The 18,202-nt window shown below is 37.1% G+C and overlaps 1 protein-coding gene across 7 annotated transcripts in view; it reads right to left on the minus strand.

Moving 5' to 3' along the window:
• Nucleotides 1–18,202, minus strand: part of LOC138763363 (ankyrin repeat domain-containing protein 31-like) — a 163,936-nt gene that overhangs the window by 102,583 nt on the left and 43,151 nt on the right. For 6 of the 7 annotated variants that reach the window (XM_069937406.1, XM_069937388.1, XM_069937378.1 and 3 more), the window contains 2 exons: nucleotides 16,077–16,159; nucleotides 7,857–7,945 (listed from right to left, as the gene is read on the minus strand). In XM_069937406.1, coding sequence (XP_069793507.1) covers nucleotides 7,857–7,945; nucleotides 16,077–16,158 — 171 coding nt within the window. In that variant the 5' untranslated portion in view covers nucleotide 16,159. Of the gene's footprint in view, nucleotides 1–7,856; nucleotides 7,946–9,594; nucleotides 9,662–16,076; nucleotides 16,162–18,202 lie in introns of those variants that run through there. The other variant, XM_069937416.1, reaches the window with a different exon arrangement.

Raw genomic sequence — 18,202 nt, forward strand, 5'->3', positions numbered from 1 at the left:
AAATGGGAGAAAGATTTAGGAATACTTATTTCTCAGGATGATAGGATGAGTTTATGTAGGGATAGTATGACTAAAATTATAAATGAAAGGTATCAATTAGTTCATTATAATGTTATACATAAATTATATCTAACTCCAGAAAAATTAAGGAGATACAATTTAATTTCTTCACACTATGTTTTAGATGTTAGAAGGAAGTAGATTCTTTTTTATATTCTGTCAGGCTATGTAAAACAGTAAAAAACCTTTTTGGAATAGACTTAAGGAACTTTTAGAAGCTATTTTGAAAGTGAAACTTTCACTAGATCCTTTAGTATTTTTGTTGGGTAATATTAAGAGGTTGAGTTTAGAATTAAGATTATATAGATTTCAAATTGCATTTTTGAGATTGTAGCTAGAAAATATTTAGCAATTACTTGGAACAATGAACTGATTTGAGTATTCAGAGCTGGCATATGGAATTGAGGTCTTGTATTCCATTGGAGAAGATAACATATAATTTGTGTGATCATTTTTTTTTAATCGTAAAATTTGGAGCTCTTATTTGGATTATATAGGTTTGAGTTTTTTAACCTCCTGCCCACACAGTATTGTGTGTTATTCCAATCCATGGCAATTAATTGATGGATTTTGTTGTTATGGTTAATCTCTTCTTTCTTTTTTCTATTTTTGGGATAGGTTAGTGGGGGTGGGGTTGGGGAGTTGTAAGGGGTTAGTTTTTGTTTAAAATATCATGTCTACTTTTTTCACATTTTTTAAAGTTTCGTTAATTGTAGGTTTTGATATGTACATCATGATTTCAATATTCAAAAAAAGGAATAAAAAGGCACCACATCTAGGGTTAAAGGTCCTGTACTGTGCAGTGATGTTCTAAACCTTATGGCTCAGTAGGACACAAATCAAATAATTTAGTTAGGCAATAAATTCAGAGCCTCACCATGCAGCTGCATGCTGTCAAGCTGAAGGTGATGTTCTGTGAAAATTAGTGATGTGTGGGCATGGGGTATTTCCATCTGACTTCTCTCCTCACCCAAGCCTCCACATTCGGGGACTAGGATGAGCTTAGCAGAGTTGGGAACACTAAGCACCCAAATACACTCACTCAGAGACAGTGGGGCCACCTCGTGGCTGTACCTCCTGTGCCTGCTCATTTTCCTGTCAGAGTTATTTCTTTGATCCTCCTTCTCTGCAGTTTCTGGCCATTGCCGACATGAAAAATTTATGTGATGAACAGTTCTCAGAACCCCTTTAATGAGGGAACTGGTTATATATGCCCATTCCTCTTCATGAATGAGTTTGTAACAAGTGCCTCTCACACCAAACCGTATACAGTAACTCCTCTGCAGTCACTGAAGTCTATAGACAATTGTAATTAGATTTTCTTCCTCCCGTATTCAACTGCTCTTATAAAGAACAACAGATCATTTCCCTTCCTAACTCTTGTTGTACCTTCAACTTGACATTCAGTGATTTCTATATAAATAGATCATTTGAACTGTTATGAGCCCAGAGGACCCCAAAACCCAGCAGCAATGGAAATTCACCAAAACAAATGGTGACTTAATCAGAAGTTGCTTTTAATTATCTTTAAACATGAAAACAGGATCAAACTTTAACTTTTTACTATTAACTTACTTAACCCCCTTCTAATTCTAAGTGCACATGTATGTAATGTGTATATAAGATCAAAGAAAGTTATTTGATTCACAGTCCAATCTCACTTGACTCCTCCAAGTTCACTGGTTTCAGGCAATTCTTGTACTGTGCACAGAATTTAACATTTATGAATTTCACGAGGCTTTGGTGCTTGAAAGGTAAATGGTTACCACTCAGGAAGGTTCTTGTCGGTTTTCAGAGATTTGTTGCTCGTTGGACACAAACTGATTCCTTCAGATCAGCCACTTTAATGTCTTGCCAAAGAAACTTGCCCCAACAGGGTTTTCTAGATAATAACCTTTTTCTTTCAGGTTACTACAGAGTTCCTTTTCTGTTTCCCTTATTTGAAGTGAAACATTATACAGCCAGCCATCTCCTCTTGTATTTTTCTCAGAACCAGGCTAAACTAGGAACTCACAACCCATCTTCAAAATGGGGTTTTTCCACAAGCTTTCCAGCTTGTCATGTTCCAGTCCCAGCCTCTGCTGATGAACTGTAGAACTGAATTCTCTCTCTCTCACTCTCAGAGAAAACCACATGACCCTCTTAGAACAGCAAACTGCACTCAGACTGTAGCACCAGACCCAATCTTCTGAGTTCATTCATCTGTTGTTTTCCAAAACAATAATCCGTTACTCCACAGTATGTCCAATTAACCCCTACTTGTGAAGTCCTTATAGGCATTCTTCAAAGATTTTGCAAAGGGACTCAGAGCGTGGACTGTCTGGCTTGAGCAGAGCTATGACATTTTAAATGAGATCTGTTTTGAAATGTTTGTATCTGTGTGTGACCTAACTAAAAAACCTGCCACAATTTATCTCCTTTAAAACATATCTATATACAGTTTTTAAAAAAAATATATAATCTGTCACAGAACATTAACTCTGTCCAATCCATGAAATGTACAGGGTTATTTTATTTTATCAATCTTCAGAGATCTACTCTATACTTATCAAAGATGCAATGCTCATCTTGATTATATTTCCACAAAGCAGTCTTCAGTCACATCTGTGGCCTTATGAAACACAATTCATTTATATGAATTGAATTATTTGCCTTTATTATCTAAAATTAAATATGATTTAAATTGGTGAAAAGATTTACCAATAACCTTGATAGGATGAGTAAACTGTGTGGAAATGAATATCTTTCCCCGTATACAATATCCTTTTCAGTCTTTTCCATGAAGAATCCCCCCAAAAAAATTTTAGACACTTGAATCCTTTGGTGAGGACTTTCTTATGGAAAGGTAAAATGGCAAGTGTGTCATTGCAAAAATTGACTTGGAAATGTGCTTTAGCAACTTCCTCATTTTCAGCATTATTATGAATCGGCTCAATTGAAATTTATTAATAGAATGTTTGAAGTGAATAAATTTTTGGTTTGGACTAAGATTGAATTGTCTCAGACTAGTGAACAAAGAATGGATCATTTCATTTATAAATGGAATTCTCAGTTTCTACAAAATTACAATTTACCAGTGTTGAAGCATTTAATGGAGTTATGGAGTAAGAAGAATAATGTTGATCAATACTGAAGATAAAATTTCAGCTAAAACTCCTTTGTATCAGAATAAACTTTTTTTCTTTTTCAATGAATAATCAGCTTTTGAAAATATGGGAACAAAAAGGTATTCATTTGGTAGAGAACTGTTATGAAGCTGGGTATTTTATTTCTCTTCAGAGAACGAAGGAAAAATATGGAATTTCTTTGAATACCTTGTTTACTTATTATCAGGTTCGAGCTTTACTTTTAGGTAACTTTGGACATAGATTAAGATTACCTAGACGATCCAGATTTGTAAATTGACTTACTGAAGGAGGCAAGAAGGGATTTATATCTGAGATATATGCTCTATTACAACATAAAATACATAAGATAGATATTTATAAATCTAGGCTTAGATGGGAAAAAGATTTTCCTATATCTATTTCTCAGGATGATTGGATGACTATATGCGAAGATAGTATGACCAAAGTAGTGAATGTAAGATACAGATTGGTTCATTACAATTTTAGACATCAGCTTCATTTAATTACTGAATAGTTAAAGAAATATAAGTGTATTTCTTCTGATTTATGTTTTAGATGTCACAAACAAGTTGGTTCCTTTTCACATTCGACTTGGTTGTGTGAGACAGTGAAACCTTTTTGGAATTGAATTATGGAATTTTTAGAGGGTTTATTTAAATTCAAAATTTTGCTTGACCCTTTGGAGAAAGAAGTACAACGGGATACTATGGAAACTTTAAAAGTTTGTTTAACCAACTTGAAACTGCAGTATAATTCATTACAAACTTTAAAGTTTGAGAAGTTATCGCAGAGGACTAAACAACATTATTATGAGTTGTGTGAAAGAGCTCACAAAGTGTTAGTGTGGCAATTGAAGACTGAACAGGCTTCTAGGACAATATATGCTATTAGATGTGACTTGTTTATTACTTATAAATTCCAGGAAATTAATGAATAACAAAATGAATTTTGTTTATTTTATGAGAAATTGTACACTTCTGGAGTATTGGAAGATAATGCTAAAATTGACACCATTTTGTCTAAATTAGCTTTACCATCTCTAAAGGATGCAGAGGTTAAAGACTTAGATGCTTATTTTTACTGTTGTGGAGGTGAAGGAAGCATTACAGTCAATGGCTGGTGGGAAATCTCCAGGAGAGGATGGTTTTACTTCTGAGTTTTATAAAGAATTTCAGGATTTGTTAATTCCTCTGTTGACAGATGTTTTGAAACAGGCTATGGAGATTGGTTCTTTCCCAGATTCTTTTTCCTGAGCGCTTATTCCCAAGAAGGATAGGGACGCATTAAAATTAGGATCTTATCGTCCTATTTTGTTATTAAATGTGGATTATAAGATTGTTGCCAAGGTTCTAGCTAATAGATTAGCTAAATATTTACCAGATTTGATTCATGTAGATCAAGCTGGTTTTATTAAAAATCAGTATTCAGCAGATAATATTGTGAAATTTATTTCCTTAATTAATGTTTCTCAGGGGCAATCTGGCCAACCTATGGTAATTGCTTTAGATGCTGAGAAGGCCTTTGATAGAATGGAATGTTTTTTTTAAAAGTGTTGGGGGAGTTTAAATTAGGGCCACTTTTTATTGGCTGCGTTAAGGCTTTATACAAGAATCCATCAGCTAGAGTGGTGACAAATGGACAGGTATCTTCCTCGTTTGTATTACCTAGATCGACTAGACAGGGCTGTCCTTTGTCACTAGGTCTATTTGCATTGGTTATTGAACCTTTGGCTCAGTTTATTAGGCAAGATAGTAATATTAAGGGTATTAAGGTGAGTGCAGATGAGTATAAAATAAATTTATTTGCAGTTGATGTCTTGATATATTTAACAGAGCAGTCATTGGCGAATCTACATGCGAGACTCAAAAAATATGGTGAATTATCAGGTTACAAGATTAATTGGGATAATGCCTTTGGCGGATGTGGATTATTCATCTTGTAAACATATTGCAAAATTTAAATGGTCTGATTGAATTAAATATTTAGGAATTATAATAGATTGTAACAGATACTATGGTACTATGGTACTATGGTAGAAGCTACTAAATAAAGGCAAACACACACAAAGGTAGTCAACTCAAGACTCATTTATTGCAGACATACACAGACCTTTTATTCCCTGCCTGCTCATTAGTGAACAGCTGCTGGTCCTGTGGACCAGCAGGTTAAAGCTATGAGCCATTAGCACCCCGCACCTTTAGGCAGGGTCTTTGTCTGATCCACTCGCTGTATTTTGGCGCCCAGCACTGCAAGCCACGATGTGTCAGGTAAGTCTATGAAATGACGATGGCGATTTGCAATACCATGCTGTGCACCCGCTACAAGATGATAATTAGAATCATTTATATGAATTGAATTATTTTCCTTTATTGTCTAAAATTAAATATAATTTAAATCAGCAGAAAGATTTACCAATAACCTTGATAGGACAAGTAAATTGTGTGAAAATGAATATCTTTCCCTGTATACAATACATTTTTCAGTCTATCCCATGTAGAATTCACCAAAAATTATTTAAAGATTTGAATGCTTTGGTGAGGACCATTTTATGGAAAGGTAAAATGGCAAGGGTGAGGTTTGCAACTTCCTTATTTTCAGTATTATTATGAATCAGCACAATTGAAATTTATTAATAGAATGTTTGAAATAGATAAACCTTTGGCTTGGGCTAAGATTGAATTATCTCAGATTTATGAGAAGGGAATGGATCATTTCATTTATAAATGGAATTCTCAGCTTTTACAGAGTTACAATTTACCAAGTGTTGAAACATTTAATGGAATTATGGAGCAAGAAAAATGAAATTATAGGTACTGAAGGTAAAATTTTGCCTAAAACTCCTTTGTATCAGAACAAACATTTTTCTTTTTCATTAAACAATCAGGTCTTGAAAATATGGGAACAGAAAGGTATTAGGTTGGTAGAAAATTCTTATGAAGCTAGGTATTTTATTTTGTTTCAAAGAATGAAGGAGAATTATGGAATTTATCCAAATACCCTGTTTACTTATTATCAGGTGAAAGCCTTACTTTTATTTAATTTTGGGCATACATTATGGTTGCCTAGACAGTCTAGATTTGAAAGTTTACTTAATGAAGGGGGTAAGAAGGGATTTATATCTGAGATGCATGTTTTATTACAACATAAAATGCTCAAATGGATATTTATAAATCCAGGCTCAGATGGGAAAAAGATTTGTCTATATCTATTTCTCAGGATGATTTGATGACTATATATGAGGATAGTATGACTAAATTAGTGAATGTAAGATATAGATTAGTTAATTATAATTTTATACATCAGTTATATTTAACTCCTGAGAAGTTAAGGAAATATAAGTTTATTTCTTCTGATTTATGTTTTAGATGTCATAAGCAAGTTGGTTCTTTTTTATTCTCTACTTGGTTATGTGAGATAGTGAAACTGTTTTGGAGTAGAATTAAGGAATTTTTAGAAGGTTTATTTAAATTTAAAATTTTGCTTGACCCTATAGTATTTTTATTGGGTTATATTAAAAAATTAAGTTTGGAATTAAAATTGGATAAGTTTCAAATTGCTTTTTTGAGATTGACATTAGCTATGACAAGAAAATGTTTAGCAATCACTTGAAAAAATTAGACTGATTTAAGTATTCAACAGTGGAATATGGAAATGAGGTCTTGTATTCCATTGGAAAAGATAACGTATAATTTACATAATAATTATTCCTTTTTTGTTAAAGTTTGGAGACTGTATATGAGAAATATGGGTTTGAATTTGTAACGGTTTTTTTTTCCCCATGTGTGTTGGGGTTGCACCAAACCATGGCATTAGTTGATGAGTATGAGCTCCTTTTCTATCTTCTATTCCTTTTTTTCTTTTGGGGTAGTTTGGGGGGGGGGGGTTGGGGCTAGGGTTGTGGGATTTTAGGGGATAAACATTATGTATCTATTTGTATTTTGATTTTGACTGTATGATTTATTTTGAGTAATAAATAAAATTTTCAAATAAAATAGTATGGTTTAACCAGATATAACCTATCCCACTTCACTAACTGAATGCAACCAGAGCCTCAACGCTGGGCATTTTATGAAAATTGTAGCATACAGCTTAATTTCTGAAACTTGGTTTCTTTTTTAAATTCCATTTAGAAATCAGTCCCAGTTCACTTGCATTCAATTGCATCATCTCACTTCTGATCATCCAGATCAGTGCTTCAGTACAATTCTCTGCTGCCATAGTACTAAATTCTGTTTCCTTCTGACACCAGAACCAGAAGAGTGATTGAAGATTATTTGGATCTATTCTGGTTTTCCAATGTGAAAGATGTGAATGGGAATATTTAGAATTACAACACACAATTTCCTTCGTTTGCCTGTTGAGCACAAATAACCAAAGACTCACTTCCATTTGGAAATGGTTTGGCATGTGTTTGTTCCAATACCATTTTCCTGTGGACTGTCCCAGCATAATTTTATGAAACACAAATATACTACATCCAAACCATGCAAACAAAATATGTATTCAGTACAAGAATAAAAAGACTAATAGTTAATGATCTGGCTACCTTTTGAGGCAGATTACAGCTTTTAAAAATCATAGGGTTAAAACTTAACACATGATACTCTGTTTGTTACCACATCCTTCAATATATAAACCAATGTCTAATTTTGATATCACAGTTCATACCAGAGATTCCACTTGCTGTTGATGATTATCCATGTGTAATCGAAAAGATTTAGTTTGGGGTATCAGCTGAATCACCGGTGATGAACTTCCTAAAACAGGTAGGAAAGGCGATTATTCAACTTTGGGTGCAGTAGTCAGTATTTTTAAAGACATACTTTGTGTACTTCAGAACAAAAGCAGGCATAAAGTCAAGGGCCTTGACAAAACTGAAGAAGGTCTTAACAAATTCAGAGAAACATGGTTCTTATTGATCGGTTTCCTGCCCAGTCAGTAAACAACAGGCAAGTAAGGGAAGGAAAAGAAAGAAAGGGAAGACAGTGGTACTCCATGAGAAGTCACTTCTTCATGAGCACCCTGGGTCATGAACTCAAATCTCTGACCACACACATTTTGATTCTGTTGATCTGGCTGCCTTCCACTTCCCTTAACTTTGGAAACTAGCATAATATATATATATATATTTTTTTTTTAATTAGTTTTCAATCACATTGTGGAAACAAGATTTTCATACAACTTGAAGTTCCACAACTTGAAGGCCAAGAGGTTCTTTTTTTTTGTCTTTAACTACTCTTCTACTCACCGAGCTCTCTCCCTCCTGCCCCTGATCCTAATATTTTACTACTAGTCATGGACAGAGGTAGTTAAAAAATCCCATTGTAATGTACACAAAGACAACTGCATTCAAATGATGAACAGGTACAACTGCAAAATAGTCATTACACTCTTAAAACTGTAATTAGTATTAAATTTCAGTATCTCAACGCGCTAGATTTATTATAGGTTCAACATCTAATAAGACTAAAAATAGCCCCTTTGCAAACCAAACATCAGGAAGCAACTATCTGCCCAAGTTATTTAACTTTAGCCTATACTTTAAGGAATCACGTGTTGGAGTGCAACAGGAAAAGACGACACAAGCAACAGTTAGCAAATTTCTGCATTTATGCAGAAATTCCAATGATCAGAAGTTAACTATTGACATTTCTCAAATTATACTATTTAATGCTTTTCTTGTTAAAATATTTGTATTGAAATTTACAATTATACAAAATTAAACTGTACAGTTATATTTTGAAATATAATTGCAGAAGAAAAAAGAAAAAACCATTTAGTCAAAACCCCTTCCATTTAGCACGGTTAGAAAAAACCTAACGTGAACATCAAGTGACGACAACTCGGAAACCAACAACACAACATCTAAGTTTAGATCAGTCTTAAAACTTTAGATTATGGTAATGACCCATGAAATGACCTCATGTCTTTTAAAAAAAATTAATAGTTGATTTATAATTAATTAATAGTTCTAAACTTAAACTGGATGTAATATCATTTAACCATTGTGTAAGTGTAGGTGGAGTGTTATCCTTCCATTTTATCAAAATTGCACATCTAGCTATCAATGAAGTAAAAGATAAAATTTGGTTTTGAGATGAAGTCAATAAAACATCAGATAATCCAAGCAGAGCAATTAAAGGGCAAGGTTCCAATTTAACCTTGAGAATCAGTGATAGTGCGCGAAAAATATCTTTCCAAAATTTTTCTAGACTAGGGCAAAACCAAAACATGTGAACCAAGGAAGCATCTGCAATTTTACATTTGTCTCAGGATTTATATCAGAATAAAAGTGAACTAATTTAGCTTAAGGTAAATGTACTCTATGGACCACCTTAAATTGCAATAAACAATGTTGTGCACAAAGAGAGGCCATATTAATCAAATTATAAATGGAATCCCAAACCTTGTCAGAAAATGAAAGATTCAAATCCTGTTCGCAATCACTCTTGATCCAAACTAAAGAAGCTGTCCTTAAATCAAGCAAATTATTATAAATAAGAGATATTAAACCATTGAGATAATGTTGAAAATCCAAAAGTAAATCAAGAATATTCACCTCAGGAATTTAATGCTATTTAATCCTAATGGCTTTTAAAAAAAATAGCCACATGATAACACACCGCGGTTAAAAAAAAATCAAGAGAATAGTTGGAAAACTAGAAACAAAAATAAAGAAGTCACCTTCAACACTGCCTTTAATGCAAAAGTCCCCAAACTTTGGGATCTAAGCTTCAATGTCCCTCTCTCCACTGGATCCTCAACTTCCCATCTAGCAGACTAATTAGTGAAAATGGGCAATATCTCCTCCATGATCACACTTCACACCAGCTCACCTCAAGGATGTGTATTCATTCCTCTACACCCACAACTAAACAGCTAAATATCATTCCAACTCCACCTTCAAATTTGCAATTTCAGCAAGCCACACTGAGTTGCTTTGTTCATGGGTAGAACTGCTGCCTGGAGCTGTTTGTCAATGTGCTTACCCAGGAGTTTCAGTGGGAAAAGGAAGACTGAGTTACTTTGTCCACTGGTGCCAACACTGTTTTTCTGAGAACAGTTTGGGGAACTCTGATACTCACAGTATGTGTAGGAATGGCCAGTGCCTCTCCCGTGCCCTTTCAAGAGAGGGACTTCATATGACAGGAGCCACAGGACCACTCAAGCCAGAGTGTCCAAAGGAGAGGACTTGTGTGACAGAAGCTCCCTTTTTAACCCTAAGAAAGGCTTTGAAAGACTCGTGTGATGGACAGTCACTTGTTAACCCTAAAGAGGGCTTCAGAGGAGTGAACCTCATGCGGTGACCAGGAGGTCACTGTGAAAATTTCTTAGGTGAAGAAGATAAAGGTGGTTTTTGCCACATTCGAAATGCAAACCAGTCTCATGTTCCCCTGACAGGGTTGAAAGTCTATTGGGACCATCCATGGTCATCTGGATACAGCCTCAAACTAAAACACCAGTGGGCAAGGAAATTCTAAGCCTGGAGACCACATCCATGAGCTGTTCCTTCTTGACTGACTGTCATGACATGACTGACTTGGGGGTTTTGTTTTGGGAATTTTGTTGATTTTTCAGGGCATTTCAGCTTGGACTGTAATGGTCTGGGTTTTCCCCACACATACATCATCTGTTATTTATATAGAGTTGCCATTAAGGCTAGAGTTTGGGTGTTAAGTTTATTGGGTAATTTTATTATTAGTTTGTTAATAAATTTTGTATTAAACTTAAACCATTTGTTTACGAGTCTCCCAATTGCTGCTGGGGAGTGTAACATGGATATTAAATAACAAATTCATAAAAGAGATTTAAAGTTTTTATTTGGACAAACAGCACGGTAAAGGCCATTTTGGCTCACGAGTCTGTACTGCTCAATTAACTTACAACCATGATATGTTTCAAACAGTGGGAGCAAACCAGAGCCCCCAGGAAAACCCCATGCAGACACAGGGAAAAGGTACAAACTCCTTACAGACAGTGCAGGATTCTAAACCAGGTCCCAGTCGCTGGCATTGTAAAGGTGTTGTGCTAATTGCTACAGCAATTGTGCTGCCCCTAATCAATAGTCTAGTGGCATGGTGCCAAGATAACATCCCTTTCGATGTCATTAAGACAAAGGTGATGATCACTGACTTCAGGAGAGGGGGCAGAGTCCACAACTGTCCATTTACTGACAGTTGAAAAATTAGGAAGTTTCAAGTTCTTATGAATAAATATCTGCAATGACCTGCCTTGGGAAAACTACTTTGATGAGATAGTCAAGAAAGTGCTCCATGGCCTCCAACCTTTAAAAATAAGAAAGTTTAGCAGGTCCCCTTTGTCCTTCAACAACTTCTACAGGTCTACCATCAAAAGCATAGTTGCTGGCTGCATCACAGCTAGGTACAGGAGCTGCTCTGGTCAAGTCAAAGATAGTGATTGCTTCTCAGAACAAAAACTTTTCTCTCGTCCATGGATTCCATCTATATCTCTCATTGCCAAGGAAAGGCAGCCAACGTACTAAAAAAACCATCACCCCTCTCACTTCTCCCTCCTTCAATCCAAGAAGGCTCAAGAGTGTGAAAGCAGACATCAACAGACATACAAGCAGGTCCTTCCCTGCAATCATGAGACTCCTGATGGAGCACCAAAACAATGATCTTCTACAGCGCTAATTTATCTTCCTTTTCATTGTAATCATCTTCTCTGAAGATTATGGAACCATATAACAAGACACCACAGAAACAGTCCCTTCAAATTTTCCAGCCCGTGCCAAACTATTATTCTACCTAATCGCACTGACCTGCACCCTGACCATAGCCCTCCATAAGCCATCAAACTATGTACCTGTCCAAATTCTTCTTAAAAAATAAAATTGAGCCCCATTCATCACCTCACCTGGCAGCTCACTCTATACTCCGTGTGAAGTTCTCCCTCATGTTCCCTCTAAATCTTTCCCTTTCACCCTTAACCCATGTCCTCCAGTTCGTATCTCACCTAACCTCAGTGGAAAAAGCCTACCTACATTTACACTGTCTAGACACCTCAGAATTTTAAATGCATATATCAAATCTCCCCTCATTCTTCTACACTCCAGGGAATAAAGTCCAACCTGTAACTCAGTTCCTGAAGTCCGCCCAACATCCGAATATATTTTCTCTGCACTCTATTTTATTAATATCTTTCCTGTAGTTGGGTGACTAAAACTACACACAATACTCCAAATTTGGCTTCACCAATGACTTACACAACTTTACCATAATATCCCAACTCCTAAAATAAATACTTTGATTTATGCTGCTTTAAGATAGCATCATCTCTTCTTCAATCTGTATAGGTTCCTTAAACACTGTACCAATTTCCTGAGTAAATACTGATGCAGGAAAACCATACAAGATCTCCCCATCTCTTCTGACTCCATACATAGCCAATCAGTCTGATCTTCAAGGGGTCCAAATTTGTCCCTTAATTTTACTTTTCTCTTTAAATGCCTGTAGAAACCCTTAAAACTTTCCTTCACATTGTTTGCCAAGGCAACCTAACGTCTTCTTTTATTTTAAATTTAGACATATAGTACAGTAACAGGCCTTTTTAGCCATTGAACCAGTGCTGCCCAATAACACCTAATTGATCTGCAACCCAGTACATTTTAAGGGTGGGAAGAAACTGGAGCACCCAGAGGAAACCCACACAAACAAGGCAAGAACATGCAAATTCCTTAGACAGCTTCGGATTCAAACACGGGTCACTGGCACTGTAACAACATTGTGCTAACCACTACGCCACCCCAATTAGCCTTCCCAATTCCTTTTTCAAACTTTTTTTTTGCTATATTTATACGTCTCGGGTACCTAATTTTCTCTGTTCCCTATACCTGCTTTTCACCACTCTCTTCTTCTGAACCAGATCCCCAATAACCCTCAAAATCCAAGGTTCCCTATGCTAGTTCATCTTGATAGGAACATACAAATTGTACTCTCAACATTTCACCTTTGGAGGTCTTCTACTTACCTCACACATCCTTGCCTAAAATCAACTTATCCCAATCCAAGCATTCTAGATCCTTTCTCATTTCCTCAAAAATGGCCTTTCTCCAATTTAAGATCTCAACCCAAGGCCCATACCCATCTTTCTTCATAATTAACTTGAAACTAATGGTATTATGATCACTGGGCCCAAAATGTTCCACTACACATACTTCTGTCGCCTATCCTGTCTTATTCCCTCATAGAAGATCCAGTATTGCACCCTCTCTAGTTGTCTAGTTGGTAGGATAGTTAAGAAGGCCTATGAGATGCGGGCTTCATTAATGGGTAATTGAGTAGAGAGGTCATGTTGCAATTCTACAAATCTCTTGAGTGTTGTGTTCAGTTCTCATCACCCCATTATAGAAAGGATGTTGAAGCTATGGAGAGAGTGCAGAGGACATTTACCAGGATGTTACCTGGATTGGAAAGCAAGTCTTATGAGGCAAGGTTAGCAGAGCTAGGACTTTTTTCTTTGGAGCACAGAAGGATGAGAGGAGACAATAAAGATATACATAAGGTGGACAGCCAGTGCCTATTTCCCAGGGCAAGAATAGGAAATAACAGAAGATATATGTACAAAATGAAGGGAGGGAAGTTTAGGGAAATAGCAGGGTAAGTTTGTATATTTTTATTTAAATGCAGTATTTTGGGTGCCTGAAATGCCTTGCAAGGGATGGTGGTGGAAGCTGAAACATTAGGGGCATTTAAGACTCTTAGACAGGCACATGGATGGAGGAAAATTAGAGGGTTATGGGGAAGGGAGGGTTTAGTATTTTTTTTGGGAATATATGGGTCAGTGGAACATTGAGGGCCGAAGGCCCTGTATTATGCTGTAGTGTTCTATGTACCAGATATTGATTTAAAAACTTTCCTGAATATATTTGACAAACTCCAACCATCCATCCTTTTTAATGTTTGGGAGTCCCAGTCAACATGTGGGAAGTTAAAATCTATCACAACTTTGTTTGCTGTAGCTGTTTGCTATCTCCCTACAGATTTGCTCCTCCAATTCTCCCTAACAGGCAGTTGATAATACAACCACACGGGTGTGGTCATAACTTTTCCGTTTCTCAGTTTCACCCATATACCCTCGAGCACAGCTGTGATATTTTCCCTGTCAAGTAATGCCACTCCTCTCCCTTTTATTCCCTCCACCCCCGCTCTATCGCATCTGAAACAAAAGAAGCCTCAAACATTGAGCTGACAGTCTTGCCCCCCTACAACCAAGTTTTACTGATCGCCATAATGTCATAATTTCACATACCAATCCATGCTCTAAGCTCTTCTTCCTTTCTTACAATATTTCTTGCATTGAAATAGATCCATCTGAGAAAATTGACATCCCTTTAACTTCTGATGTTACGTGCAATCTTCACTTCATCTTTCCACCCCCAACTCCCCTATCTACTCTGGCACAGTGGTTCCTATCCCCCCCCCCTGCAAATCAAGTTTGAACCCCCCCCCTCCCAGAGCAGCACTAGCAAACCTTCCCACAAGCATATTAGTCCCCCTCCATTTAGATATTCTTCAAATGTCTGTATAATTGTTAGATAAGTTATTAGTATGTTCAGAGAACTCCCACCACTGTACTATTTATTTTGTGACAAATAAACTTAATTAACCTCCTGGGGTTTGCAAAAGTATGTCAGCATTAAATGATACAACTGTTGGCATTTCTACATTTCACTCAGATAGGTCATGCAGTCCAGTGATGGAGTCCATGGATGAGAAATTTCCCACACTGACACCTGTCAATTAGCCACAATCTTTTGTAACAATGAGCCCAATTTCTCTAGCTTTGCATCATATTTGAAGATTAATTTCATGGATAAAATGTTCTCTCTCTTGCTACTAATGGGTAATTTGGGACTGCTGCTGGAGAAATTATTAAAAAATTGGTCACATACAAACACTTTAAAACACAGAATTTTTACAGGAGCTTTTGCAAGAGTGCTCAGAGGCTAATGATGGACTGTCATTAGCAAAAGGCAACAAATGTAACAACACACAGTGGCAGCTTTGTCTGGAAAACAGAATTTACTGTTTGGAAAGTCATGTGATTTTTATGGGCAGAGAGCAGAAACAAAACAGGCTTTGCTCTCAGAGAGGAGAGAGTGAGAGAGAAAGAGAGGAGAGACACAGACATCAGTTCCAGAGGGACAAGGTGGCAAGCTTTGGAAGACAGCTTGGTCAAAGGAAAGGACTAGCTGCCCAGTGTTTTCCTTGGAATAGGAGAAACAGAAAGGAACTTTGTGGTGACCTGAAAGAAAAAGGTTATCATCTGGAGAACCCTGAAGGGGGCAAGTTTCATCAGCAAGACACTGGGGTGGTTGATTAAAAAGGAATCATTTATGGATGACCTGGAACAAGAAAAACTCTCTCTCTGAAAACCAACAAGAACCTTTCTGAGTGGTAACCATTTACCTGTTAAGCATCAAAGCCTGGTGAACTTTATTAATGCTAACTTCTGTGCACAGTCCAAGAATTGCCTGAAACCAGTGAGATTGGACTGTGAACTAAAGAACTTTGCTGAACTTACACACACACATGCGTTTAGAATTAGAAGAGGGTTAAGTGAGTCGACAGAGATAAGTTAAAGTTTGATTCTACTTGCACGTTCAAAGATAATTAAAAGCAACTTTTGTTTACGTAACCCTTTGTCGTGGTGCGTATCTATTGCCGCTGGGTTTTGAGGTCCTCTGGACTCATAACACAGTTATGACACCCTTTCTAGAATATGAACAAATAATGATTGTGTGGTAGAGATACAAAACAATTCCTGATATGACGAATCTTCTCTTTAAAAAAAATGCTTACAGAGAAGAGGAAAATGGACAGAAAAATACAAAATAGATATAATATACAAAAATAAAAATACTACCTCCAAATTGTGCTTCTGTCTCTGGAGTGAAATCACTCATTGTGTAATTCAGTTGAAAAGCATTCTTATCAATGAACAGCATCCTACAAGAGAGCAAGAAAAATTGCAATAAGTTTATAATTTAGCAAATATATCATGATTAGAAGTACAAATGACATTTAACAGCTACTTCAAGGATAAAAGTCATGAGTTGTACAGCACAGAAATGAGCCATTCAGCACACCATACCTACCCTACCTGCACTATTTCCATTTGCCTGCACTACGGCTTTATTCTTTTATGGTTTGGCTAAACAAGTGCCAAATGTCTTTTAAATGTAGCAATTATTACTGACACCATCTGGCAGCTTATTCCATATATCAACTACTTTGCATGGAAGCCTCTTCCATCTGTTCAGCAATAGGTTGATCTAAGTGAAGAGTTGATGGGCAGATAGAATCAGGCAGAAGAGCAATTGAAGGAAATAACAACAGAGGCTAGGAGATGTTAAGTGGTTACAATAGGCTGCAGATTATGGAATCATTAGAATGGACAATAACCAGACAAGAAAAGGTTAGTAGGCAAATGGAAAAAATATGAGTACTAACACACCCTAAACAGAGTGACCACCATTGCCATCAATCAACTAATCCAGTCACATGTGTGAAATGGCTCACGAGAGTTTCTTCAGGACCAAGGGCATTGTAAATACTATAAATAGTTGGCTAATTGTAAATAAAAGCTTTTACTCTTTGGATTTAGGAAAACACTGGTGTCTGTCGTTTCTCTCTGGGTCTAATGGTGGAAGCTTGTATTCTACAAAACACGTGTACAGCACAAACATTTGGCACATTTACAACATTTTCGCGACAAGGTGATAAAGTCAGTCACAATGGAACAGCTGCAGAGCCATCCTCAAGCAGCAGCAGAAAAACTCTGAAGAAATAGGAGTCTAACTGACCAGCTGGGAGAGAAAATGTCCAATGGGATTCCAGCATTGTGGAAGGTGAGCCTGAAACATAGAAGATAGGAGCAGGAGTAGGTCATTCGACCCTTCGAGCCTGCTCCGCCATTCAACGAGATCATGGCTGATCTTAAAGTTCAGTACCCCGTCCCCGCCTTCGCTCCGTAACCTTTAATACCCTTATACTGAAGAAATATATCTAATTCCCTCTTAAATATATTTAATGAACCTGCCTCCACTGCCCTCTGTGGCAATGAATTCCACAGATTCACCACCCTCTGGGTAAAGAAATTCCTCCTCATCTCGGTCCTAAATGGTTTGCCTATTATCCTCAAACCATGGCCCCGGGTTCTGCATTTTCCCATCAATGGAAACATCCCATCTGCATCCATTCTGTCCAGTCCTGCCAGAATTTTATATGTCTCTATGAGATCCCCTCTCAATCTTCTAAACTCCAGCGAGTACAATCCCAATTTGCGCAATCTTTCCTCATAAGTCATTCCTGCCATTCCAGGTATCAGCCTGGTGAATCGCCTCTGCACTCCCTCCATTGCAAGAACATCCTTCCTTAGATAAGGTGACCAAAACTGCACACAATACTCCAGTTGGGGTCTCACCAAGACACTGTACAGCTGCAGTAAGGTATCCTTGTTCCTATACTCAAACCCTCTTGATATGAAGGCCAACATACCATTTGCCTTTTTAACCGCCTGCTGTACCTGCATGCTTGCCTTCAGAGACTGATGTACAAGTACCCCTAGGTCTCTCTGCACTTCCCCATCTCTTAATCTATTGCCATTCAAATAGTAATCTGCCCTCCGGTTTGTATTACCAAAGTGGATAACCTCACATTTATCCACATTGTAGTGCATTTGCTATGTATCTGCCCAGTCCCTCAATTTATCCAAATCACACTGGAGCTTCCTGACCCCCTCTTCCATGCACACAACCCCTCCTAGCTTAGTGTCATCTGCAAATTTGAAGATATTACATCCAATCCCCTCATCCAGATCATTAATGTAAATTGTGAACAGCTGGGGTCCCAGTACAGATCCCACTGGTCACCGCCTGCCACTCAGAAAATGAGCCATTTATCCCAACTCTCTGTCTTCTACCTGCCAGCCAGTTCTCAATCCACATCAATACTTTGCCCCCAATCCCATGAGCCTTGATTTTGGAAGCC

The sequence above is a fragment of the Narcine bancroftii genome, chromosome 1 (assembly GCF_036971445.1).
Source record: "Narcine bancroftii isolate sNarBan1 chromosome 1, sNarBan1.hap1, whole genome shotgun sequence".
NCBI classification, from domain to species: domain Eukaryota; kingdom Metazoa; phylum Chordata; class Chondrichthyes; order Torpediniformes; family Narcinidae; genus Narcine; species Narcine bancroftii.